The 26,253-nt window shown below is 40.6% G+C and overlaps 5 protein-coding genes across 5 annotated transcripts; all 5 read right to left on the bottom strand.

The window, feature by feature from the left end:
• Nucleotides 1-1,370: 1,370 nt before the first annotated feature.
• LOC146612066 (uncharacterized) lies at nucleotides 1,371-2,765 on the bottom strand. The gene has a single exon (XM_085343625.1). The coding sequence runs from the start codon at nucleotides 2,763-2,765 to the stop codon at nucleotides 1,371-1,373; it is 1,395 nt and encodes a 464-aa protein (XP_085199751.1).
• Nucleotides 2,766-6,977: 4,212 nt separating this feature from the next.
• LOC146612065 (uncharacterized) lies at nucleotides 6,978-8,372 on the bottom strand. Its single transcript, XM_085343627.1, has one exon. It carries the CDS (start codon nucleotides 8,370-8,372, stop codon nucleotides 6,978-6,980), a length of 1,395 nt encoding a protein of 464 aa, XP_085199753.1.
• A 4,212-nt stretch (nucleotides 8,373-12,584) lies between these two features.
• Nucleotides 12,585-13,979, bottom strand: LOC146612064 (uncharacterized). Its single transcript, XM_085343628.1, has one exon. The coding sequence runs from the start codon at nucleotides 13,977-13,979 to the stop codon at nucleotides 12,585-12,587; it is 1,395 nt and encodes a 464-aa protein (XP_085199754.1).
• Nucleotides 13,980-18,184: 4,205 nt separating this feature from the next.
• LOC146612063 (uncharacterized) lies at nucleotides 18,185-19,579 on the bottom strand. Its single transcript, XM_085343629.1, has one exon. The coding sequence runs from the start codon at nucleotides 19,577-19,579 to the stop codon at nucleotides 18,185-18,187; it is 1,395 nt and encodes a 464-aa protein (XP_085199755.1).
• Nucleotides 19,580-23,793: 4,214 nt separating this feature from the next.
• Nucleotides 23,794-25,188, bottom strand: LOC146612062 (uncharacterized). The gene has a single exon (XM_085343616.1). It carries the CDS (start codon nucleotides 25,186-25,188, stop codon nucleotides 23,794-23,796), a length of 1,395 nt encoding a protein of 464 aa, XP_085199742.1.
• Between the last annotated feature and the right edge of the window lie 1,065 nt (nucleotides 25,189-26,253).

Genomic DNA, 26,253 nt, shown 5'->3' with positions numbered 1-26,253 from the left:
CCTCTTATCTTTTGTCCACCACAGACTTTGCCATGATAAATTGGTCAGTTGACAACCAGGAGCCGTACACCTTAACCTCAGAGGCCAGGACATCCAGGGGCAGTGTGAACACGCACTTGTTTAAGTGGGACGCAAGATGGACTATAGAGGGCCACCCCCTTGCCAGACAACCAAGTGCTGTCCCTGTCCACAGCCAGTGTGAGAAGGACTCTCACTAAAGTCAACCCACACAAAGCTGCTGGACCAGACAATATACCTGGACGCGTGCTCGGAGCCCATGCTGACCAGCTGACTGATGTCCTAGCGGGCATCTTTAACATCTCCCTGAGTCAAGCTGTTGTGCCACAGTGCTTTAAAACCACCACCATCATACCTGTCCCCAGACCTTCCCAAAGCCTAATTACACAATGATTGCCTGAGCCTATTCTTGTTAAATGATGAAAAACTCAAAGGCACGTTTGGGCAGTGGATCTGTGTGAAATCACCAGCTTGCAAAACGAAATCAAAATGTGTGCTATTGATTCTAAAAATAGAAATCACAATAAAGTTCAACATTTACTAAAACCGCCATTCAGTCATCTGAGAGTCTTTACTCATGAAATTATAACGGTTAGATGAATGTATATGCAGTGATTTACTGATCAATGATAAAAGGGGAGATTTATGCAATAACGAAGACTGTCATGAAAAGTATTTGGCATCTGATCTCCTGTAACCTGCGGAGCTAAGCTGTTTTACCAGCTCTGCTCTCTGATTTTTCTTTTTTCTTTTATGAAAAAACACAAGTTGTCAAAGTTATTTGTTTGCAAATGTATTTCAGAAATATCGACATACTTTTTTTAATCAGCAGAAACTTTATGTCAGTAGTGCAAAAACCTGCACTGATCTGACCTCATTTCTTCCTCATCCTGATTCCTGACCTGGGAAGGGAGAGAAATATTTCTTTTTGTTTGTCTTCTTGTTTTATTTAATTCCTTGTGGGATTTGGATCCAACACGTAAAGTATGCATATTATGCACACACACAAACACACATGCAGCTATTACCCATTTCTTGTATTCTTGAATAAAGACATTGATTTGACACATTTAATTAGCGGCCAATTGTTTTTATTGTTCAATTATTAAGAAAAAAGAAAAGGTGGGGGTGGGTGGGATGTAAAGGGAGAGAGGAGAGAAAACCCCAACAATCCCCTCTGAGCAAGCACTAGGCGACAGTGGATAGGAAAAACTCCCTTTAAAGGAAGAAACCTATGACAGAACCAGGCTCTAGAGGGGGCAGTCAACTGTCGGGACTGGTTGGGGGGTGATTGTGAAAAGAGGGGAGGGAGATGGGAGAGGTGTTAGTAGTTAAGGGGAGGGGGGGGGGAATTAAGCTGGAGCAGAGGTGGGGGAAGAAGAGGTGACATTGGCAGTAGTGAAAGAAGGAGTGTTCTTCCTCCAGAAGAAGCAGAAGCGTTTTTTCTTTTTCTTCAGCTGCTCTTCCACGAGCACCTTTTTCTCGAGGATGAGGATTTTCAGCTCCTCGATTGTTTCGGTGTTTTGCTTCTGCAGCTTGTTGCATTTTTTCTCCACTTCTTCTATTTCAGCTTGTTTTTCTTCCAACCTTTCTTTCAGCACTTTAGATGTTGCCTCCTGTTTCTCAAACTCCTGGAGAAGAAGTTTTTCTTCTCTCTGCTTACTGACCAGCTGTTCTCTTTCTTGAAGCAGGTCTTGATATTTGTGCAGTGTCTCATTGAACTTTACCTGCAGCATCCTGTTGTTTCCCTCCATGAGCTGGAGTTGGCACTCCATGTCTCCCTGCTTTCTGTCCAGCTGCTCTTTCTCTTGAAGGATTCCTTTATTTTGTCGCAGAGCTTCATCAAGCTTTCCTTGCAAGCTTTCATTTTGTTGCTTGATGCTCTGAAGATTGGAATCCATTTCTTTTTGTTTGATTCCTTGTTCCCTTTTCTGTTGGAGGAGCTTCTCATTTGCTTGCTCTGTGCGATCAAGCCTTTTTTTCTCAACATTGTATATTAGCTCCATGTCTCGGAGGTTGCTGTGCAGCCCTCTCTTCTTCATGCCATCTTCTTTCTTCTCTTGGAGGAGTTTTCTATTTTGTCGAAGAGCTTCATCAAGCTTTCCTTGCAAGCTTTCATTGTGTTGCTTGATGCTCTGAAGCTTGGAATGCATTTCTTTCTCTTTTAACTCCTGTTGCCTTTTCTCTTGGAGAAGCTTTTCATTTTCTAGCAGTGTGCGATCAAGCTTTTTTTTGTATACACTGTACATTAGCTCCATTTCTTGGAGATTGCTGTGCAGCCCTCTCTTCTTCGTGCCGTCTTGTTTCTTCTCTTGGACAAGTTTTTTATTTTGTTGCAGGGCTTCATCAAGCTTTCCTTGGAGCTCCTGGTTCTTTTTGTCCATGTCATGGAGATCTTGTTGTTTCTCCTCAATAATAGCTTCCTTTTCTTGAAGCTGGTATGACAACTTTTTTAGTTGAGCGCTCTTTTGCTCATTTTCCTCCATCAAGAACTTAATCTTCTCTGTGTTTCTGAGCGCTTCATCCTCCATTTCTTCCAAACGCTTTTCCTCTAGTTCCACTTGGTCACACCAAGGAAGAGAGGAAAGGGAAGAGTCTAGTGGCTCATCCCAGGGAAGAGCGTATGGGTCAACTTCTTGTCCCTTTGGATTTGTTTGAGACATGTTGGGTCTGGATACAGTTAGAATTGCAAAGGATCCAAATATTTCAAAAGGCTTTTCTGGCGAACGGTTCAATGCTGCACACATCAAGGCTGCGAGAAACGGACTAAAAGTCGTTGCTCTTCACCCCTATTTATAGGTTTTAAGGGTCAACGGATCAAAGGAAAGAATGGTGGTAAGATTCTACGTGTGTGACGTCATAATTCTGTAAGGCAATGAGGTTGTCACGTGATATTTTTGGAGGAGGGCATTTTTCAACTTGGACAAATTATCAATAAAGTTTCAATCTCTGTTATTTTCCCCAAAAAACGTGTTGTCGCAATAATGTTTTCTACTGTAATTGGTGCCAACAGATGGCGCAGTTTAAAGTTGGCTGTTACTCTGCCCAGTCTGCTACCATAGAAGAAGAATGTAGACCAATAGTACTTTGACGATGTCCGCTGATCGTTTCCGTGTAAATCTTAGCATTGCTTTAGCCGTCAAGCTAAAGGTTTAGCTTCATACTGCCATATTTGCAGAGTAACAAAATATTTAAACGGTCTCAGATCATGGTGAGTATTTGAAAAAATGTTTATTTAATGTGAAGCCTGTGATGTGGAAAGGTTAGCAAGCGTAATTTTGCCTATTGTGTTATACACGGGTGCTTACATCCGAGTAATTTTGATCTTTTCTAAGGTCCATGGGTTTATCCAACGAGCAGCTAAGTCACCGTTATATCTGTAATTTTGTGTGCAACGTCTTAATGCAAAAAAAACAAAAAAAAAAAAAAATCAAATCCCAAATCAACGCAACGAAGCAAAGACTAAACAAAAAAAAACCCACAATGCGTTTTTAAGCTCTCTCTGCGTTCACTGTCTCTGCAAGTGTCAAACTTCCTCGCTTTAGCTGATGCTAACCAACATTAGCGCTTACGGTTCGTATATAAACACAACTGTCAGCCCTTCACTTTTGGTGCCGACAACATTTTGAGCATTTTCGACAGTTTGTGAAATGGTCGTCATTGGCATTACATGCCAGTAGTGTTCGCTAACTGACTTTACCGGTGATTATATTTATTATTGTTATTATTATTATAATTATTATGTATTATGATTAGTTTCCCCACCGGAAGAATGCGACATTCTTGCCAGAACATTCCCAAATAATTGACCACGTTTATTAACAGATCAATTTTCTCCACAGTTTTAGGGTGAGCTAGAATAGATATATGGTTTCAGTAATACGAATAAGAGCGCAACAACATAGAGACAATGACGATCACTCTCATAATTTCATTACGTTAGTGCACCCATCGCTCCGCATCCTTAACGCTACATTGATGTCGAGAGTCTCTGACACAGCTGTGCTCTGCAGCACAGACACCCTGCTTATCTGTGATTCGGCCAGACTGGTGTTGAACTCCAAAGACATGCGCAGGGTTAGGTTAGTTGGCTGTTGGTGTGAGTGGTTGTCTGAGTCTCTCTAATAACCCTCCAACAGACTGGCGACCTGTCCAGGGTGTACTTTTGCCCTATGACAGCTGGAATACAACCTGAATAAAATAAGTAGGAGAAAATGAATGATGTTTATGAACTGTAGTTAATGTAGTCAGACAATAAGTTACCGAGCAACAGGCCACAAGTCTTGGTGCAGAATCATACTAAGATTTAAAAAATAAAATGTTGGCACTGGTGTTTGAAACAGTATACTGTCAGTAAGACTGGAGCAACTGCACACATCTGGAAACTAATAACTAGAGTAGTTAAGTAACATTTTGTTACTGCATCCATTTAGCCAGGTATAATTAGCATGTCTACATACATGTCATTTCTAATGTGGTCCTATGTGGTATGTTGTAGGACAGTGAAGTGTCTGACACTGACCATGTACCAGTGCCTGAGAACACTGGTATGGAGGGGGAGAACGCACCTCTTTACTGTATTTGTCAGAAACCAAACATCAACTGCTTCATGATGTAAGTATATATCAGTTTTATATTTGCAGTACGTGCAGTAGGGGTGGGCGCTAGCTTCAGCAATGTTATCAGAGATTTTTTTTTTTTTAAATGAAGATCTTCTATTTCGAGAAAACTACCAATAAGGATATATGCACAGATCTAGAAAACAATACTGTAACATTTTATTGATGCTTGCAGTTTGGAGGCAGCAGTATTTGCAAGTGTAACTAAATTCCAGGCATTTTCCATCCTTCTTTTCATATCAGCTTTTTTCTAATTGTCAGTGTGAACCAAGGTGTCAGCAGCAGCATTATAGTGCAAAAGTAGTGACCCAGCATAGATCAAATGTAAGCACAAAAGTAGCCAAGGTAGTGTTTTTCCTGGAAGTTTTAAGTGAAAGAATAAAGTAACTGCTTACCACTTTAGTTTAACAATGATTAATGAAATGTAACCGTGTAACTCATCAGCAGTCTGCACAGTATGGTCACATATTAAAACTGAAGAATATGTTGTACTTGTTGTAGTGTTTCATCATGGGTCCAGTTTTTACCCAGGTGCTTAAAGCCCTTCTTTACCCTCATGTAACACCAACAGTAATTTCCAACCACTATTTCCTGTTCCTGTCAGTCAAACAAACAGACGACAAACATCTTCTATAAACAGGAATAATGTCATTTTATCGGATTAGAAAACATCTAATCTAGCGTTGATATTACACTGCTGTTTAGTGTCTGGCTAATCTCAGTGTCACCAAAATATCTGCCCTACATGTCAAACAATGAGAGAACTTGAAACAGTAACATCACCTAGCAGCTTATTTTAATTAGTGCTAACGTTTTGTTTGCTGGCTAACATTGCTATTATTATAGTCACAGTTAATTGACTTTGAATAGCTTTATTTCAAAAGTAATTTTACAATTTCACAGCCATTTAGCTGTGTTAACTGTACATGCTGTAGGTCATAAGGCGTGCATGGATCATTTTTATAATCAGCCTCTTATCTTTTGTCCACCACAGACTTTGCCATGATAAATTGGTCAGTTGACAACCAGGAGCCGTACACCTTAACCTCAGAGGCCAGGACATCCAGGGGCAGTGTGAACACGCACTTGTTTAAGTGGGACGCAAGATGGACTATAGAGGGCCACCCCCTTGCCAGACAACCAAGTGCTGTCCCTGTCCACAGCCAGTGTGAGAAGGACTCTCACTAAAGTCAACCCACACAAAGCTGCTGGACCAGACAATATACCTGGACGCGTGCTCGGAGCCCATGCTGACCAGCTGACTGATGTCCTAGCGGGCATCTTTAACATCTCCCTGAGTCAAGCTGTTGTGCCACAGTGCTTTAAAACCACCACCATCATACCTGTCCCCAGACCTTCCCAAAGCCTAATTACACAATGATTGCCTGAGCCTATTCTTGTTAAATGATGAAAAACTCAAAGGCACGTTTGGGCAGTGGATCTGTGTGAAATCACCAGCTTGCAAAACGAAATCAAAATGTGTGCTATTGATTCTAAAAATAGAAATCACAATAAAGTTCAACATTTACTAAAACCGCCATTCAGTCATCTGAGAGTCTTTACTCATGAAATTATAACGGTTAGATGAATGTATATGCAGTGATTTACTGATCAATGATAAAAGGGGAGATTTATGCAATAACGAAGACTGTCATGAAAAGTATTTGGCATCTGATCTCCTGTAACCTGCGGAGCTAAGCTGTTTTACCAGCTCTGCTCTCTGATTTTTCTTTTTTCTTTTATGAAAAAACACAAGTTGTCAAAGTTATTTGTTTGCAAATGTATTTCAGAAATATCGACATACTTTTTTTAATCAGCAGAAACTTTATGTCAGTAGTGCAAAAACCTGCACTGATCTGACCTCATTTCTTCCTCATCCTGATTCCTGACCTGGGAAGGGAGAGAAATATTTCTTTTTGTTTGTCTTCTTGTTTTATTTAATTCCTTGTGGGATTTGGATCCAACACGTAAAGTATGCATATTATGCACACACACAAACACACATGCAGCTATTACCCATTTCTTGTATTCTTGAATAAAGACATTGATTTGACACATTTAATTAGCGGCCAATTGTTTTTATTGTTCAATTATTAAGAAAAAAGAAAAGGTGGGGGTGGGTGGGATGTAAAGGGAGAGAGGAGAGAAAACCCCAACAATCCCCTCTGAGCAAGCACTAGGCGACAGTGGATAGGAAAAACTCCCTTTAAAGGAAGAAACCTATGACAGAACCAGGCTCTAGAGGGGGCAGTCAACTGTCGGGACTGGTTGGGGGGTGATTGTGAAAAGAGGGGAGGGAGATGGGAGAGGTGTTAGTAGTTAAGGGGAGGGGGGGGGGAATTAAGCTGGAGCAGAGGTGGGGGAAGAAGAGGTGACATTGGCAGTAGTGAAAGAAGGAGTGTTCTTCCTCCAGAAGAAGCAGAAGCGTTTTTTCTTTTTCTTCAGCTGCTCTTCCACGAGCACCTTTTTCTCGAGGATGAGGATTTTCAGCTCCTCGATTGTTTCGGTGTTTTGCTTCTGCAGCTTGTTGCATTTTTTCTCCACTTCTTCTATTTCAGCTTGTTTTTCTTCCAACCTTTCTTTCAGCACTTTAGATGTTGCCTCCTGTTTCTCAAACTCCTGGAGAAGAAGTTTTTCTTCTCTCTGCTTACTGACCAGCTGTTCTCTTTCTTGAAGCAGGTCTTGATATTTGTGCAGTGTCTCATTGAACTTTACCTGCAGCATCCTGTTGTTTCCCTCCATGAGCTGGAGTTGGCACTCCATGTCTCCCTGCTTTCTGTCCAGCTGCTCTTTCTCTTGAAGGATTCCTTTATTTTGTCGCAGAGCTTCATCAAGCTTTCCTTGCAAGCTTTCATTTTGTTGCTTGATGCTCTGAAGATTGGAATCCATTTCTTTTTGTTTGATTCCTTGTTCCCTTTTCTGTTGGAGGAGCTTCTCATTTGCTTGCTCTGTGCGATCAAGCCTTTTTTTCTCAACATTGTATATTAGCTCCATGTCTCGGAGGTTGCTGTGCAGCCCTCTCTTCTTCATGCCATCTTCTTTCTTCTCTTGGAGGAGTTTTCTATTTTGTCGAAGAGCTTCATCAAGCTTTCCTTGCAAGCTTTCATTGTGTTGCTTGATGCTCTGAAGCTTGGAATGCATTTCTTTCTCTTTTAACTCCTGTTGCCTTTTCTCTTGGAGAAGCTTTTCATTTTCTAGCAGTGTGCGATCAAGCTTTTTTTTGTATACACTGTACATTAGCTCCATTTCTTGGAGATTGCTGTGCAGCCCTCTCTTCTTCGTGCCGTCTTGTTTCTTCTCTTGGACAAGTTTTTTATTTTGTTGCAGGGCTTCATCAAGCTTTCCTTGGAGCTCCTGGTTCTTTTTGTCCATGTCATGGAGATCTTGTTGTTTCTCCTCAATAATAGCTTCCTTTTCTTGAAGCTGGTATGACAACTTTTTTAGTTGAGCGCTCTTTTGCTCATTTTCCTCCATCAAGAACTTAATCTTCTCTGTGTTTCTGAGCGCTTCATCCTCCATTTCTTCCAAACGCTTTTCCTCTAGTTCCACTTGGTCACACCAAGGAAGAGAGGAAAGGGAAGAGTCTAGTGGCTCATCCCAGGGAAGAGCGTATGGGTCAACTTCTTGTCCCTTTGGATTTGTTTGAGACATGTTGGGTCTGGATACAGTTAGAATTGCAAAGGATCCAAATATTTCAAAAGGCTTTTCTGGCGAACGGTTCAATGCTGCACACATCAAGGCTGCGAGAAACGGACTAAAAGTCGTTGCTCTTCACCCCTATTTATAGGTTTTAAGGGTCAACGGATCAAAGGAAAGAATGGTGGTAAGATTCTACGTGTGTGACGTCATAATTCTGTAAGGCAATGAGGTTGTCACGTGATATTTTTGGAGGAGGGCATTTTTCAACTTGGACAAATTATCAATAAAGTTTCAATCTCTGTTATTTTCCCCAAAAAACGTGTTGTCGCAATAATGTTTTCTACTGTAATTGGTGCCAACAGATGGCGCAGTTTAAAGTTGGCTGTTACTCTGCCCAGTCTGCTACCATAGAAGAAGAATGTAGACCAATAGTACTTTGACGATGTCCGCTGATCGTTTCCGTGTAAATCTTAGCATTGCTTTAGCCGTCAAGCTAAAGGTTTAGCTTCATACTGCCATATTTGCAGAGTAACAAAATATTTAAACGGTCTCAGATCATGGTGAGTATTTGAAAAAATGTTTATTTAATGTGAAGCCTGTGATGTGGAAAGGTTAGCAAGCGTAATTTTGCCTATTGTGTTATACACGGGTGCTTACATCCGAGTAATTTTGATCTTTTCTAAGGTCCATGGGTTTATCCAACGAGCAGCTAAGTCACCGTTATATCTGTAATTTTGTGTGCAACGTCTTAATGCAAAAAAAACAAAAAACAAAAAAAATCAAATCCCAAATCAACGCAACGAAGCAAAGACTAAACAAAAAAAAACCCACAATGCGTTTTTAAGCTCTCTCTGCGTTCACTGTCTCTGCAAGTGTCAAACTTCCTCGCTTTAGCTGATGCTAACCAACATTAGCGCTTACGGTTCGTATATAAACACAACTGTCAGCCCTTCACTTTTGGTGCCGACAACATTTTGAGCATTTTCGACAGTTTGTGAAATGGTCGTCATTGGCATTACATGCCAGTAGTGTTCGCTAACTGACTTTACCGGTGATTATATTTATTATTGTTATTATTATTATAATTATTATGTATTATGATTAGTTTCCCCACCGGAAGAATGCGACATTCTTGCCAGAACATTCCCAAATAATTGACCACGTTTATTAACAGATCAATTTTCTCCACAGTTTTAGGGTGAGCTAGAATAGATATATGGTTTCAGTAATACGAATAAGAGCGCAACAACATAGAGACAATGACGATCACTCTCATAATTTCATTACGTTAGTGCACCCATCGCTCCGCATCCTTAACGCTACATTGATGTCGAGAGTCTCTGACACAGCTGTGCTCTGCAGCACAGACACCCTGCTTATCTGTGATTCGGCCAGACTGGTGTTGAACTCCAAAGACATGCGCGGGGTTAGGTTAGTTGGCTGTTGGTGTGAGTGGTTGTCTGAGTCTCTCTAATAACCCTCCAACAGACTGGCGACCTGTCCAGGGTGTACTTTTGCCCTATGACAGCTGGAATACAACCTGAATAAAATAAGTAGGAGAAAATGAATGATGTTTATGAACTGTAGTTAATGTAGTCAGACAATAAGTTACCGAGCAACAGGCCACAAGTCTTGGTGCAGAATCATACTAAGATTTAAAAAATAAAATGTTGGCACTGGTGTTTGAAACAGTATACTGTCAGTAAGACTGGAGCAACTGCACACATCTGGAAACTAATAACTAGAGTAGTTAAGTAACATTTTGTTACTGCATCCATTTAGCCAGGTATAATTAGCATGTCTACATACATGTCATTTCTAATGTGGTCCTATGTGGTATGTTGTAGGACAGTGAAGTGTCTGACACTGACCATGTACCAGTGCCTGAGAACACTGGTATGGAGGGGGAGAACGCACCTCTTTACTGTATTTGTCAGAAACCAAACATCAACTGCTTCATGATGTAAGTATATATCAGTTTTATATTTGCAGTACGTGCAGTAGGGGTGGGCGCTAGCTTCAGCAATGTTATCAGAGATTTTTTTTTTTTTAAATGAAGATCTTCTATTTCGAGAAAACTACCAATAAGGATATATGCACAGATCTAGAAAACAATACTGTAACATTTTATTGATGCTTGCAGTTTGGAGGCAGCAGTATTTGCAAGTGTAACTAAATTCCAGGCATTTTCCATCCTTCTTTTCATATCAGCTTTTTTCTAATTGTCAGTGTGAACCAAGGTGTCAGCAGCAGCATTATAGTGCAAAAGTAGTGACCCAGCATAGATCAAATGTAAGCACAAAAGTAGCCAAGGTAGTGTTTTTCCTGGAAGTTTTAAGTGAAAGAATAAAGTAACTGCTTACCACTTTAGTTTAACAATGATTAATGAAATGTAACCGTGTAACTCATCAGCAGTCTGCACAGTATGGTCACATATTAAAACTGAAGAATATGTTGTACTTGTTGTAGTGTTTCATCATGGGTCCAGTTTTTACCCAGGTGCTTAAAGCCCTTCTTTACCCTCATGTAACACCAACAGTAATTTCCAACCACTATTTCCTGTTCCTGTCAGTCAAACAAACAGACGACAAACATCTTCTATAAACAGGAATAATGTCATTTTATCGGATTAGAAAACATCTAATCTAGCGTTGATATTACACTGCTGTTTAGTGTCTGGCTAATCTCAGTGTCACCAAAATATCTGCCCTACATGTCAAACAATGAGAGAACTTGAAACAGTAACATCACCTAGCAGCTTATTTTAATTAGTGCTAACGTTTTGTTTGCTGGCTAACATTGCTATTATTATAGTCACAGTTAATTGACTTTGAATAGCTTTATTTCAAAAGTAATTTTACAATTTCACAGCCATTTAGCTGTGTTAACTGTACATGCTGTAGGTCATAAGGCGTGCATGGATCATTTTTATAATCAGCCTCTTATCTTTTGTCCACCACAGACTTTGCCATGATAAATTGGTCAGTTGACAACCAGGAGCCGTACACCTTAACCTCAGAGGCCAGGACATCCAGGGGCAGTGTGAACACGCACTTGTTTAAGTGGGACGCAAGATGGACTATAGAGGGCCACCCCCTTGCCAGACAACCAAGTGCTGTCCCTGTCCACAGCCAGTGTGAGAAGGACTCTCACTAAAGTCAACCCACACAAAGCTGCTGGACCAGACAATATACCTGGACGCGTGCTCGGAGCCCATGCTGACCAGCTGACTGATGTCCTAGCGGGCATCTTTAACATCTCCCTGAGTCAAGCTGTTGTGCCACAGTGCTTTAAAACCACCACCATCATACCTGTCCCCAGACCTTCCCAAAGCCTAATTACACAATGATTGCCTGAGCCTATTCTTGTTAAATGATGAAAAACTCAAAGGCACGTTTGGGCAGTGGATCTGTGTGAAATCACCAGCTTGCAAAACGAAATCAAAATGTGTGCTATTGATTCTAAAAATAGAAATCACAATAAAGTTCAACATTTACTAAAACCGCCATTCAGTCATCTGAGAGTCTTTACTCATGAAATTATAACGGTTAGATGAATGTATATGCAGTGATTTACTGATCAATGATAAAAGGGGAGATTTATGCAATAACGAAGACTGTCATGAAAAGTATTTGGCATCTGATCTCCTGTAACCTGCGGAGCTAAGCTGTTTTACCAGCTCTGCTCTCTGATTTTTCTTTTTTCTTTTATGAAAAAACACAAGTTGTCAAAGTTATTTGTTTGCAAATGTATTTCAGAAATATCGACATACTTTTTTTAATCAGCAGAAACTTTATGTCAGTAGTGCAAAAACCTGCACTGATCTGACCTCATTTCTTCCTCATCCTGATTCCTGACCTGGGAAGGGAGAGAAATATTTCTTTTTGTTTGTCTTCTTGTTTTATTTAATTCCTTGTGGGATTTGGATCCAACACGTAAAGTATGCATATTATGCACACACACAAACACACATGCAGCTATTACCCATTTCTTGTATTCTTGAATAAAGACATTGATTTGACACATTTAATTAGCGGCCAATTGTTTTTATTGTTCAATTATTAAGAAAAAAGAAAAGGTGGGGGTGGGTGGGATGTAAAGGGAGAGAGGAGAGAAAACCCCAACAATCCCCTCTGAGCAAGCACTAGGCGACAGTGGATAGGAAAAACTCCCTTTAAAGGAAGAAACCTATGACAGAACCAGGCTCTAGAGGGGGCAGTCAACTGTCGGGACTGGTTGGGGGGTGATTGTGAAAAGAGGGGAGGGAGATGGGAGAGGTGTTAGTAGTTAAGGGGAGGGGGGGGGGAATTAAGCTGGAGCAGAGGTGGGGGAAGAAGAGGTGACATTGGCAGTAGTGAAAGAAGGAGTGTTCTTCCTCCAGAAGAAGCAGAAGCGTTTTTTCTTTTTCTTCAGCTGCTCTTCCACGAGCACCTTTTTCTCGAGGATGAGGATTTTCAGCTCCTCGATTGTTTCGGTGTTTTGCTTCTGCAGCTTGTTGCATTTTTTCTCCACTTCTTCTATTTCAGCTTGTTTTTCTTCCAACCTTTCTTTCAGCACTTTAGATGTTGCCTCCTGTTTCTCAAACTCCTGGAGAAGAAGTTTTTCTTCTCTCTGCTTACTGACCAGCTGTTCTCTTTCTTGAAGCAGGTCTTGATATTTGTGCAGTGTCTCATTGAACTTTACCTGCAGCATCCTGTTGTTTCCCTCCATGAGCTGGAGTTGGCACTCCATGTCTCCCTGCTTTCTGTCCAGCTGCTCTTTCTCTTGAAGGATTCCTTTATTTTGTCGCAGAGCTTCATCAAGCTTTCCTTGCAAGCTTTCATTTTGTTGCTTGATGCTCTGAAGATTGGAATCCATTTCTTTTTGTTTGATTCCTTGTTCCCTTTTCTGTTGGAGGAGCTTCTCATTTGCTTGCTCTGTGCGATCAAGCCTTTTTTTCTCAACATTGTATATTAGCTCCATGTCTCGGAGGTTGCTGTGCAGCCCTCTCTTCTTCATGCCATCTTCTTTCTTCTCTTGGAGGAGTTTTCTATTTTGTCGAAGAGCTTCATCAAGCTTTCCTTGCAAGCTTTCATTGTGTTGCTTGATGCTCTGAAGCTTGGAATGCATTTCTTTCTCTTTTAACTCCTGTTGCCTTTTCTCTTGGAGAAGCTTTTCATTTTCTAGCAGTGTGCGATCAAGCTTTTTTTTGTATACACTGTACATTAGCTCCATTTCTTGGAGATTGCTGTGCAGCCCTCTCTTCTTCGTGCCGTCTTGTTTCTTCTCTTGGACAAGTTTTTTATTTTGTTGCAGGGCTTCATCAAGCTTTCCTTGGAGCTCCTGGTTCTTTTTGTCCATGTCATGGAGATCTTGTTGTTTCTCCTCAATAATAGCTTCCTTTTCTTGAAGCTGGTATGACAACTTTTTTAGTTGAGCGCTCTTTTGCTCATTTTCCTCCATCAAGAACTTAATCTTCTCTGTGTTTCTGAGCGCTTCATCCTCCATTTCTTCCAAACGCTTTTCCTCTAGTTCCACTTGGTCACACCAAGGAAGAGAGGAAAGGGAAGAGTCTAGTGGCTCATCCCAGGGAAGAGCGTATGGGTCAACTTCTTGTCCCTTTGGATTTGTTTGAGACATGTTGGGTCTGGATACAGTTAGAATTGCAAAGGATCCAAATATTTCAAAAGGCTTTTCTGGCGAACGGTTCAATGCTGCACACATCAAGGCTGCGAGAAACGGACTAAAAGTCGTTGCTCTTCACCCCTATTTATAGGTTTTAAGGGTCAACGGATCAAAGGAAAGAATGGTGGTAAGATTCTACGTGTGTGACGTCATAATTCTGTAAGGCAATGAGGTTGTCACGTGATATTTTTGGAGGAGGGCATTTTTCAACTTGGACAAATTATCAATAAAGTTTCAATCTCTGTTATTTTCCCCAAAAAACGTGTTGTCGCAATAATGTTTTCTACTGTAATTGGTGCCAACAGATGGCGCAGTTTAAAGTTGGCTGTTACTCTGCCCAGTCTGCTACCATAGAAGAAGAATGTAGACCAATAGTACTTTGACGATGTCCGCTGATCGTTTCCGTGTAAATCTTAGCATTGCTTTAGCCGTCAAGCTAAAGGTTTAGCTTCATACTGCCATATTTGCAGAGTAACAAAATATTTAAACGGTCTCAGATCATGGTGAGTATTTGAAAAAATGTTTATTTAATGTGAAGCCTGTGATGTGGAAAGGTTAGCAAGCGTAATTTTGCCTATTGTGTTATACACGGGTGCTTACATCCGAGTAATTTTGATCTTTTCTAAGGTCCATGGGTTTATCCAACGAGCAGCTAAGTCACCGTTATATCTGTAATTTTGTGTGCAACGTCTTAATGCAAAAAAAACAAAACAAAAAAAAAATCAAATCCCAAATCAACGCAACGAAGCAAAGACTAAACAAAAAAAAACCCACAATGCGTTTTTAAGCTCTCTCTGCGTTCACTGTCTCTGCAAGTGTCAAACTTCCTCGCTTTAGCTGATGCTAACCAACATTAGCGCTTACGGTTCGTATATAAACACAACTGTCAGCCCTTCACTTTTGGTGCCGACAACATTTTGAGCATTTTCGACAGTTTGTGAAATGGTCGTCATTGGCATTACATGCCAGTAGTGTTCGCTAACTGACTTTACCGGTGATTATATTTATTATTGTTATTATTATTATAATTATTATGTATTATGATTAGTTTCCCCACCGGAAGAATGCGACATTCTTGCCAGAACATTCCCAAATAATTGACCACGTTTATTAACAGATCAATTTTCTCCACAGTTTTAGGGTGAGCTAGAATAGATATATGGTTTCAGTAATACGAATAAGAGCGCAACAACATAGAGACAATGACGATCACTCTCATAATTTCATTACGTTAGTGCACCCATCGCTCCGCATCCTTAACGCTACATTGATGTCGAGAGTCTCTGACACAGCTGTGCTCTGCAGCACAGACACCCTGCTTATCTGTGATTCGGCCAGACTGGTGTTGAACTCCAAAGACATGCGCGGGGTTAGGTTAGTTGGCTGTTGGTGTGAGTGGTTGTCTGAGTCTCTCTAATAACCCTCCAACAGACTGGCGACCTGTCCAGGGTGTACTTTTGCCCTATGACAGCTGGAATACAACCTGAATAAAATAAGTAGGAGAAAATGAATGATGTTTATGAACTGTAGTTAATGTAGTCAGACAATAAGTTACCGAGCAACAGGCCACAAGTCTTGGTGCAGAATCATACTAAGATTTAAAAAATAAAATGTTGGCACTGGTGTTTGAAACAGTATACTGTCAGTAAGACTGGAGCAACTGCACACATCTGGAAACTAATAACTAGAGTAGTTAAGTAACATTTTGTTACTGCATCCATTTAGCCAGGTATAATTAGCATGTCTACATACATGTCATTTCTAATGTGGTCCTATGTGGTATGTTGTAGGACAGTGAAGTGTCTGACACTGACCATGTACCAGTGCCTGAGAACACTGGTATGGAGGGGGAGAACGCACCTCTTTACTGTATTTGTCAGAAACCAAACATCAACTGCTTCATGATGTAAGTATATATCAGTTTTATATTTGCAGTACGTGCAGTAGGGGTGGGCGCTAGCTTCAGCAATGTTATCAGAGATTTTTTTTTTTTTAAATGAAGATCTTCTATTTCGAGAAAACTACCAATAAGGATATATGCACAGATCTAGAAAACAATACTGTAACATTTTATTGATGCTTGCAGTTTGGAGGCAGCAGTATTTGCAAGTGTAACTAAATTCCAGGCATTTTCCATCCTTCTTTTCATATCAGCTTTTTTCTAATTGTCAGTGTGAACCAAGGTGTCAGCAGCAGCATTATAGTGCAAAAGTAGTGACCCAGCATAGATCAAATGTAAGCACAAAAGTAGCCAAGGTAGTGTTTTTCCTGGAAGTTTTAAGTGAAAGGATAAAGTAACTGCTTACCACTTTAGTTTAACAATGATTAATGAAATGTAACCGTGTAACTCATCAGCAGTCTGCACAGTATGGTCACATATTAAAACTGAAGAATATGTTGTACTTGTTGTAGTGTTTCATCATGGGTCCAGTTTTTACCCAGGTGCTTAAAGCCCTTCTTTACCCTCATGTAACACCAACAGTAATTTCCAACCACTATTTCCTGTTCCTGTCAGTCAAACAAACAGACGACAAACATCTTCTATAAACAGGAATAATGTCATTTTATCGGATTAGAAAACATCTAATCTAGCGTTGATATTACACTGCTGTTTAGTGTCTGGCTAATCTCAGTGTCACCAAAATATCTGCCCTACATGTCAAACAATGAGAGAACTTGAAACAGTAACATCACCTAGCAGCTTATTTTAATTAGTGCTAACGTTTTGTTTGCTGGCTAACATTGCTATTATTATAGTCACAGTTAATTGACTTTGAATAGCTTTATTTCAAAAGTAATTTTACAATTTCACAGCCATTTAGCTGTGTTAACTGTACATGCTGTAGGTCATAAGGCGTGCATGGATCATTTTTATAATCAGCCTCTTATCTTTTGTCCACCACAGACTTTGCCATGATAAATTGGTCAGTTGACAACCAGGAGCCGTACACCTTAACCTCAGAGGCCAGGACATCCAGGGGCAGTGTGAACACGCACTTGTTTAAGTGGGACGCAAGATGGACTATAGAGGGCCACCCCCTTGCCAGACAACCAAGTGCTGTCCCTGTCCACGGCCAGTGTGAGAAGGACTCTCACTAAAGTCAACCCACACAAAGCTGCTGGACCAGACAATATACCTGGACGCGTGCTCGGAGCCCGTGCTGACCAGCTGACTGATGTCCTAGCGGGCATCTTTAACATCTCCCTGAGTCAAGCTGTTGTGCCACAGTGCTTTAAAACCACCACCATCATACCTGTCCCCAGACCTTCCCAAAGCCTAATTACACAATGATTGCCTGAGCCTATTCTTGTTAAATGATGAAAAACTCAAAGGCACGTTTGGGCAGTGGATCTGTGTGAAATCACCAGCTTGCAAAACGAAATCAAAATGTGTGCTATTGATTCTAAAAATAGAAATCACAATAAAGTTCAACATTTACTAAAACCGCCATTCAGTCATCTGAGAGTCTTTACTCATGAAATTATAACGGTTAGATGAATGTATATGCAGTGATTTACTGATCAATGATAAAAGGGGAGATTTATGCAATAACGAAGACTGTCATGAAAAGTATTTGGCATCTGATCTCCTGTAACCTGCGGAGCTAAGCTGTTTTACCAGCTCTGCTCTCTGATTTTTCTTTTATGAAAAAACACAAGTTGTCAAAGTTATTTGTTTGCAAATGTATTTCAGAAATATCGACATACTTTTTTTAATCAGCAGAAACTTTATGTCAGTAGTGCAAAAACCTGCACTGATCTGACCTCATTTCTTCCTCATCCTGATTCCTGACCTGGGAAGGGAGAGAAATATTTCTTTTTGTTTGTCTTCTTGTTTTATTTAATTCCTTGTGGGATTTGGATCCAACACGTAAAGTATGCATATTATGCACACACACAAACACACATGCAGCTATTACCCATTTCTTGTATTCTTGAATAAAGACATTGATTTGACACATTTAATTAGCGGCCAATTGTTTTTATTGTTCAATTATTAAGAAAAAAGAAAAGGTGGGGGTGGGTGGGATGTAAAGGGAGAGAGGAGAGAAAACCCCAACAATCCCCTCTGAGCAAGCACTAGGCGACAGTGGATAGGAAAAACTCCCTTTAAAGGAAGAAACCTATGACAGAACCAGGCTCTAGAGGGGGCAGTCAACTGTCGGGACTGGTTGGGGGGTGATTGTGAAAAGAGGGGAGGGAGATGGGAGAGGTGTTAGTAGTTAAGGGGAGGGGGGGGGGAATTAAGCTGGAGCAGAGGTGGGGGAAGAAGAGGTGACATTGGCAGTAGTGAAAGAAGGAGTGTTCTTCCTCCAGAAGAAGCAGAAGCGTTTTTTCTTTTTCTTCAGCTGCTCTTCCACGAGCACCTTTTTCTCGAGGATGAGGATTTTCAGCTCCTCGATTGTTTCGGTGTTTTGCTTCTGCAGCTTGTTGCATTTTTTCTCCACTTCTTCTATTTCAGCTTGTTTTTCTTCCAACCTTTCTTTCAGCACTTTAGATGTTGCCTCCTGTTTCTCAAACTCCTGGAGAAGAAGTTTTTCTTCTCTCTGCTTACTGACCAGCTGTTCTCTTTCTTGAAGCAGGTCTTGATATTTGTGCAGTGTCTCATTGAACTTTACCTGCAGCATCCTGTTGTTTCCCTCCATGAGCTGGAGTTGGCACTCCATGTCTCCCTGCTTTCTGTCCAGCTGCTCTTTCTCTTGAAGGATTCCTTTATTTTGTCGCAGAGCTTCATCAAGCTTTCCTTGCAAGCTTTCATTTTGTTGCTTGATGCTCTGAAGATTGGAATCCATTTCTTTTTGTTTGATTCCTTGTTCCCTTTTCTGTTGGAGGAGCTTCTCATTTGCTTGCTCTGTGCGATCAAGCCTTTTTTTCTCAACATTGTATATTAGCTCCATGTCTCGGAGGTTGCTGTGCAGCCCTCTCTTCTTCATGCCATCTTCTTTCTTCTCTTGGAGGAGTTTTCTATTTTGTCGAAGAGCTTCATCAAGCTTTCCTTGCAAGCTTTCATTGTGTTGCTTGATGCTCTGAAGCTTGGAATGCATTTCTTTCTCTTTTAACTCCTGTTGCCTTTTCTCTTGGAGAAGCTTTTCATTTTCTAGCAGTGTGCGATCAAGCTTTTTTTTGTATACACTGTACATTAGCTCCATTTCTTGGAGATTGCTGTGCAGCCCTCTCTTCTTCGTGCCGTCTTGTTTCTTCTCTTGGACAAGTTTTTTATTTTGTTGCAGGGCTTCATCAAGCTTTCCTTGGAGCTCCTGGTTCTTTTTGTCCATGTCATGGAGATCTTGTTGTTTCTCCTCAATAATAGCTTCCTTTTCTTGAAGCTGGTATGACAACTTTTTTAGTTGAGCGCTCTTTTGCTCATTTTCCTCCATCAAGAACTTAATCTTCTCTGTGTTTCTGAGCGCTTCATCCTCCATTTCTTCCAAACGCTTTTCCTCTAGTTCCACTTGGTCACACCAAGGAAGAGAGGAAAGGGAAGAGTCTAGTGGCTCATCCCAGGGAAGAGCGTATGGGTCAACTTCTTGTCCCTTTGGATTTGTTTGAGACATGTTGGGTCTGGATACAGTTAGAATTGCAAAGGATCCAAATATTTCAAAAGGCTTTTCTGGCGAACGGTTCAATGCTGCACACATCAAGGCTGCGAGAAACGGACTAAAAGTCGTTGCTCTTCACCCCTATTTATAGGTTTTAAGGGTCAACGGATCAAAGGAAAGAATGGTGGTAAGATTCTACGTGTGTGACGTCATAATTCTGTAAGGCAATGAGGTTGTCACGTGATATTTTTGGAGGAGGGCATTTTTCAACTTGGACAAATTATCAATAAAGTTTCAATCTCTGTTATTTTCCCCAAAAAACGTGTTGTCGCAATAATGTTTTCTACTGTAATTGGTGCCAACAGATGGCGCAGTTTAAAGTTGGCTGTTACTCTGCCCAGTCTGCTACCATAGAAGAAGAATGTAGACCAATAGTACTTTGACGATGTCCGCTGATCGTTTCCGTGTAAATCTTAGCATTGCTTTAGCCGTCAAGCTAAAGGTTTAGCTTCATACTGCCATATTTGCAGAGTAACAAAATATTTAAACGGTCTCAGATCATGGTGAGTATTTGAAAAAATGTTTATTTAATGTGAAGCCTGTGATGTGGAAAGGTTAGCAAGCGTAATTTTGCCTATTGTGTTATACACGGGTGCTTACATCCGAGTAATTTTGATCTTTTCTAAGGTCCATGGGTTTATCCAACGAGCAGCTAAGTCACCGTTATATCTGTAATTTTGTGTGCAACGTCTTAATGCAAAAAAAACAAAAAAAAAAAAAAATCAAATCCCAAATCAACGCAACGAAGCAAAGACTAAACAAAAAAAAACCCACAATGCGTTTTTAAGCTCTCTCTGCGTTCACTGTCTCTGCAAGTGTCAAACTTCCTCGCTTTAGCTGATGCTAACCAACATTAGCGCTTACGGTTCGTATATAAACACAACTGTCAGCCCTTCACTTTTGGTGCCGACAACATTTTGAGCATTTTCGACAGTTTGTGAAATGGTCGTCATTGGCATTACATGCCAGTAGTGTTCGCTAACTGACTTTACCGGTGATTATATTTATTATTGTTATTATTATTATAATTATTATGTATTATGATTAGTTTCCCCACCGGAAGAATGCGACATTCTTGCCAGAACATTCCCAAATAATTGACCACGTTTATTAACAGATCAATTTTCTCCACAGTTTTAGGGTGAGCTAGAATAGATATATGGTTTCAGTAATACGAATAAGAGCGCAACAACATAGAGACAATGACGATCACTCTCATAATTTCATTACGTTAGTGCACCCATCGCTCCGCATCCTTAACGCTACATTGATGTCGAGAGTCTCTGACACAGCTGTGCTCTGCAGCACAGACACCCTGCTTATCTGTGATTCGGCCAGACTGGTGTTGAACTCCAAAGACATGCGCGGGGTTAGGTTAGTTGGCTGTTGGTGTGAGTGGTTGTCTGAGTCTCTCTAATAACCCTCCAACAGACTGGCGACCTGTCCAGGGTGTACTTTTGCCCTATGACAGCTGGAATACAACCTGAATAAAATAAGTAGGAGAAAATGAATGATGTTTATGAACTGTAGTTAATGTAGTCAGACAATAAGTTACCGAGCAACAGGCCACAAGTCTTGGTGCAGAATCATACTAAGATTTAAAAAATAAAATGTTGGCACTGGTGTTTGAAACAGTATACTGTCAGTAAGACTGGAGCAACTGCACACATCTGGAAACTAATAACTAGAGTAGTTAAGTAACATTTTGTTACTGCATCCATTTAGCCAGGTATAATTAGCATGTCTACATACATGTCATTTCTAATGTGGTCCTATGTGGTATGTTGTAGGACAGTGAAGTGTCTGACACTGACCATGTACCAGTGCCTGAGAACACTGGTATGGAGGGGGAGAACGCACCTCTTTACTGTATTTGTCAGAAACCAAACATCAACTGCTTCATGATGTAAGTATATATCAGTTTTATATTTGCAGTACGTGCAGTAGGGGTGGGCGCTAGCTTCAGCAATGTTATCAGAGATTTTTTTTTTTTTAAATGAAGATCTTCTATTTCGAGAAAACTACCAATAAGGATATATGCACAGATCTAGAAAACAATACTGTAACATTTTATTGATGCTTGCAGTTTGGAGGCAGCAGTATTTGCAAGTGTAACTAAATTCCAGGCATTTTCCATCCTTCTTTTCATATCAGCTTTTTTCTAATTGTCAGTGTGAACCAAGGTGTCAGCAGCAGCATTATAGTGCAAAAGTAGTGACCCAGCATAGATCAAATGTAAGCACAAAAGTAGCCAAGGTAGTGTTTTTCCTGGAAGTTTTAAGTGAAAGGATAAAGTAACTGCTTACCACTTTAGTTTAACAATGATTAATGAAATGTAACCGTGTAACTCATCAGCAGTCTGCACAGTATGGTCACATATTAAAACTGAAGAATATGTTGTACTTGTTGTAGTGTTTCATCATGGGTCCAGTTTTTACCCAGGTGCTTAAAGCCCTTCTTTACCCTCATGTAACACCAACAGTAATTTCCAACCACTATTTCCTGTTCCTGTCAGTCAAACAAACAGACGACAAACATCTTCTATAAACAGGAATAATGTCATTTTATCGGATTAGAAAACATCTAATCTAGCGTTGATATTACACTGCTGTTTAGTGTCTGGCTAATCTCAGTGTCACCAAAATATCTGCCCTACATGTCAAACAATGAGAGAACTTGAAACAGTAACATCACCTAGCAGCTTATTTTAATTAGTGCTAACGTTTTGTTTGCTGGCTAACATTGCTATTATTATAGTCACAGTTAATTGACTTTGAATAGCTTTATTTCAAAAGTAATTTTACAATTTCACAGCCATTTAGCTGTGTTAACTGTACATGCTGTAGGTCATAAGGCGTGCATGGATCATTTTTATAATCAGCCTCTTATCTTTTGTCCACCACAGACTTTGCCATGATAAATTGGTCAGTTGACAACCAGGAGCCGTACACCTTAACCTCAGAGGCCAGGACATCCAGGGGCAGTGTGAACACGCACTTGTTTAAGTGGGACGCAAGATGGACTATAGAGGGCCACCCCCTTGCCAGACAACCAAGTGCTGTCCCTGTCCACGGCCAGTGTGAGAAGGACTCTCACTAAAGTCAACCCACACAAAGCTGCTGGACCAGACAATATACCTGGACGCGTGCTCGGAGCCCGTGCTGACCAGCTGACTGATGTCCTAGCGGGCATCTTTAACATCTCCCTGAGTCAAGCTGTTGTGCCACAGTGCTTTAAAACCACCACCATCATACCTGTCCCCAGACCTTCCCAAAGCCTAATTACACAATGATTGCCTGAGCCTATTCTTGTTAAATGATGAAAAACTCAAAGGCACGTTTGGGCAGTGGATCTGTGTGAAATCAGCAGCTTGCAAAACGAAATCAAAATGTGTGCTATTGATTCTAAAAATAGAAATCACAATAAAGTTCAACATTTACTAAAACCGCCATTCAGTCATCTGAGAGTCTTTACTCATGAAATTATAACGGTTAGATGAATGTATATGCAGTGATTTACTGATCAATGATAAAAGGGGAGATTTATGCAATAACGAAGACTGTCATGAAAAGTATTTGGCATCTGATCTCCTGTAACCTGCGGAGCTAAGCTGTTTTACCAGCTCTGCTCTCTGATTTTTCTTTTTTCTTTTATGAAAAAACACAAGTTGTCAAAGTTATTTGTTTGCAAATGTATTTCAGAAATATCGACATACTTTTTTTAATCAGCAGAAACTTTATGTCAGTAGTGCAAAAACCTGCACTGATCTGACCTCATTTCTTCCTCATCCTGATTCCTGACCTGGGAAGGGAGAGAAATATTTGTTTTTGTTTGTCTTCTTGTTTTATTTAATTCCTTGTGGGATTTGGATCCAACACGTAAAGTATGCATATTATGCACACACACAAACACACATGCAGCTATTACCCATTTCTTGTATTCTTGAATAAAGACATTGATTTGACACATTTAATTAGCGGCCAATTGTTTTTATTGTTCAATTATTAAGAAAAAAGAAAAGGTGGGGGTGGGTGGGATGTAAAGGGAGAGAGGAGAGAAAACCCCAACAATCCCCTCTGAGCAAGCACTAGGCGACAGTGGATAGGAAAAACTCCCTTTAAAGGAAGAAACCTATGACAGAACCAGGCTCTAGAGGGGGCAGTCAACTGTCGGGACTGGTTGGGGGGTGATTGTGAAAAGAGGGGAGGGAGATGGGAGAGGTGTTAGTAGTTAAGGGGGGGGGGGGGGGGGGATTAAGCTGGAGCAGAGGTGGGGGAAGAAGAGGTGACATTGGCAGTAGTGAAAGAAGGAGTGTTCTTCCTCCAGAAGAAGCAGAAGCGTTTTTTCTTTTTCTTCAGCTGCTCTTCCACGAGCACCTTTTTCTCGAGGATGAGGATTTTCAGCTCCTCGATTGTTTCGGTGTTTTGCTTCTGCAGCTTGTTGCATTTTTTCTCCACTTCTTCTATTTCAGCTTGTTTTTCTTCCAACTTTTCTTTCAGCACTTTAGATGTTGCCTCCTGTTTCTCAAACTCCTGGAGAAGAAGTTTTTCTTCTCTCTGCTTACTGACCAGCTGTTCTCTTTCTTGAAGCAGGTCTTGATATTTGTGCAGTGTCTCATTGAACTTTACCTGCAGCATCCTGTTGTTTCCCTCCATGAGCTGGAGTTGGCACTCCATGTCTCCCTGCTTTCTGTCCAGCTGCTCTTTCTCTTGAAGGATTCCTTTATTTTGTCGCAGAGCTTCATCAAGCTTTCCTTGCAAGCTTTCATTTTGTTGCTTGATGCTCTGAAGATTGGAATCCATTTCTTTTTGTTTGATTCCTTGTTCCCTTTTCTGTTGGAGGAGCTTCTCATTTGCTTGCTCTGTGCGATCAAGCCTTTTTTTCTCAACATTGTATATTAGCTCCATGTCTCGGAGGTTGCTGTGCAGCCCTCTCTTCTTCATGCCATCTTCTTTCTTCTCTTGGAGGAGTTTTCTATTTTGTCGAAGAGCTTCATCAAGCTTTCCTTGCAAGCTTTCATTGTGTTGCTTGATGCTCTGAAGCTTGGAATGCATTTCTTTCTCTTTTAACTCCTGTTGCCTTTTCTCTTGGAGAAGCTTTTCATTTTCTAGCAGTGTGCGATCAAGCTTTTTTTTGTATACACTGTACATTAGCTCCATTTCTTGGAGATTGCTGTGCAGCCCTCTCTTCTTCGTGCCGTCTTGTTTCTTCTCTTGGACAAGTTTTTTATTTTGTTGCAGGGCTTCATCAAGCTTTCCTTGGAGCTCCTGGTTCTTTTTGTCCATGTCATGGAGATCTTGTTGTTTCTCCTCAATAATAGCTTCCTTTTCTTGAAGCTGGTATGACAACTTTTTTAGTTGAGCGCTCTTTTGCTCATTTTCCTCCATCAAGAACTTAATCTTCTCTGTGTTTCTGAGCGCTTCATCCTCCATTTCTTCCAAACGCTTTTCCTCTAGTTCCACTTGGTCACACCAAGGAAGAGAGGAAAGGGAAGAGTCTAGTGGCTCATCCCAGGGAAGAGCGTATGGGTCAACTTCTTGTCCCTTTGGATTTGTTTGAGACATGTTGGGTCTGGATACAGTTACAACTGCAAAGGATCCAAATATTTCAAAAGGCTTTTCTGGCGAACGGTTCAATGCTGCACACATCAAGGCTGCGAGAAACGGACTAAAAGTCGTTGCTCTTCACCCCTATTTATAGGTTTTAAGGGTCAACGGATCAAAGGAAAGAATGGTGGTAAGATTCTACGTGTGTGACGTCATAATTCTGTAAGGCAATGAGGTTGTCACGTGATATTTTTGGAGGAGGGCATTTTTCAACTTGGACAAATTATCAATAAAGTTTCAATCTCTGTTATTTTCCCCAAAAAACGTGTTGTCGCAATAATGTTTTCTACTGTAATTGGTGCCAACAGATGGCGCAGTTTAAAGTTGGCTGTTACTCTGCCCAGTCTGCTACCATAGAAGAAGAATGTAGACCAATAGTACTTTGACGATGTCCGCTGATCGTTTCCGTGTAAATCTTAGCATTGCTTTAGCCGTCAAGCTAAAGGTTTAGCTTCATACTGCCATATTTGCAGAGTAACAAAATATTTAAACGGTCTCAGATCATGGTGAGTATTTGAAAAAATGTTTATTTAATGTGAAGCCTGTGATGTGGAAAGGTTAGCAAGCGTAATTTTGCCTATTGTGTTATACACGGGTGCTTACATCCGAGTAATTTTGATCTTTTCTAAGGTCCATGGGTTTATCCAACGAGCAGCTAAGTCACCGTTATATCTGTAATTTTGTGTGCAACGTCTTAATGCAAAAAAAAAAAAAAAAAAAAAAAAAAAATCAAATCCCAAATCAACGCAACGAAGCAAAGACTAAACAAAAAAAACCCCACAATGCGTTTTTAAGCTCTCTCTGCGTTCACTGTCTCTGCAAGTGTCAAACTTCCTCGCTTTAGCTGATGCTAACCAACATTAGCGCTTACGGTTCGTATATAAACACAACTGTCAGCCCTTCACTTTTGGTGCCGACAACATTTTGAGCATTTTCGACAGTTTGTGAAATGGTCGTCATTGGCATTACATGCCAGTAGTGTTCGCTAACTGACTTTACCGGTGATTATATTTATTATTGTTATTATTATTATAATTATTATGTATTATGATTAGTTTCCCCACCGGAAGAATGCGACATTCTTGCCAGAACATTCCCAAATAATTG

Source organism: Diplotaxodon limnothrissa, linkage group LG19 (genome assembly GCF_057381915.1).
Source record: "Diplotaxodon limnothrissa isolate DT_005_m linkage group LG19, D_limnothrissa_male_GT1.1, whole genome shotgun sequence".
In the NCBI taxonomy this organism is placed as follows: domain Eukaryota; kingdom Metazoa; phylum Chordata; class Actinopteri; order Cichliformes; family Cichlidae; genus Diplotaxodon; species Diplotaxodon limnothrissa.
This window is presented reverse-complemented; position numbering and strand designations above follow the sequence as displayed.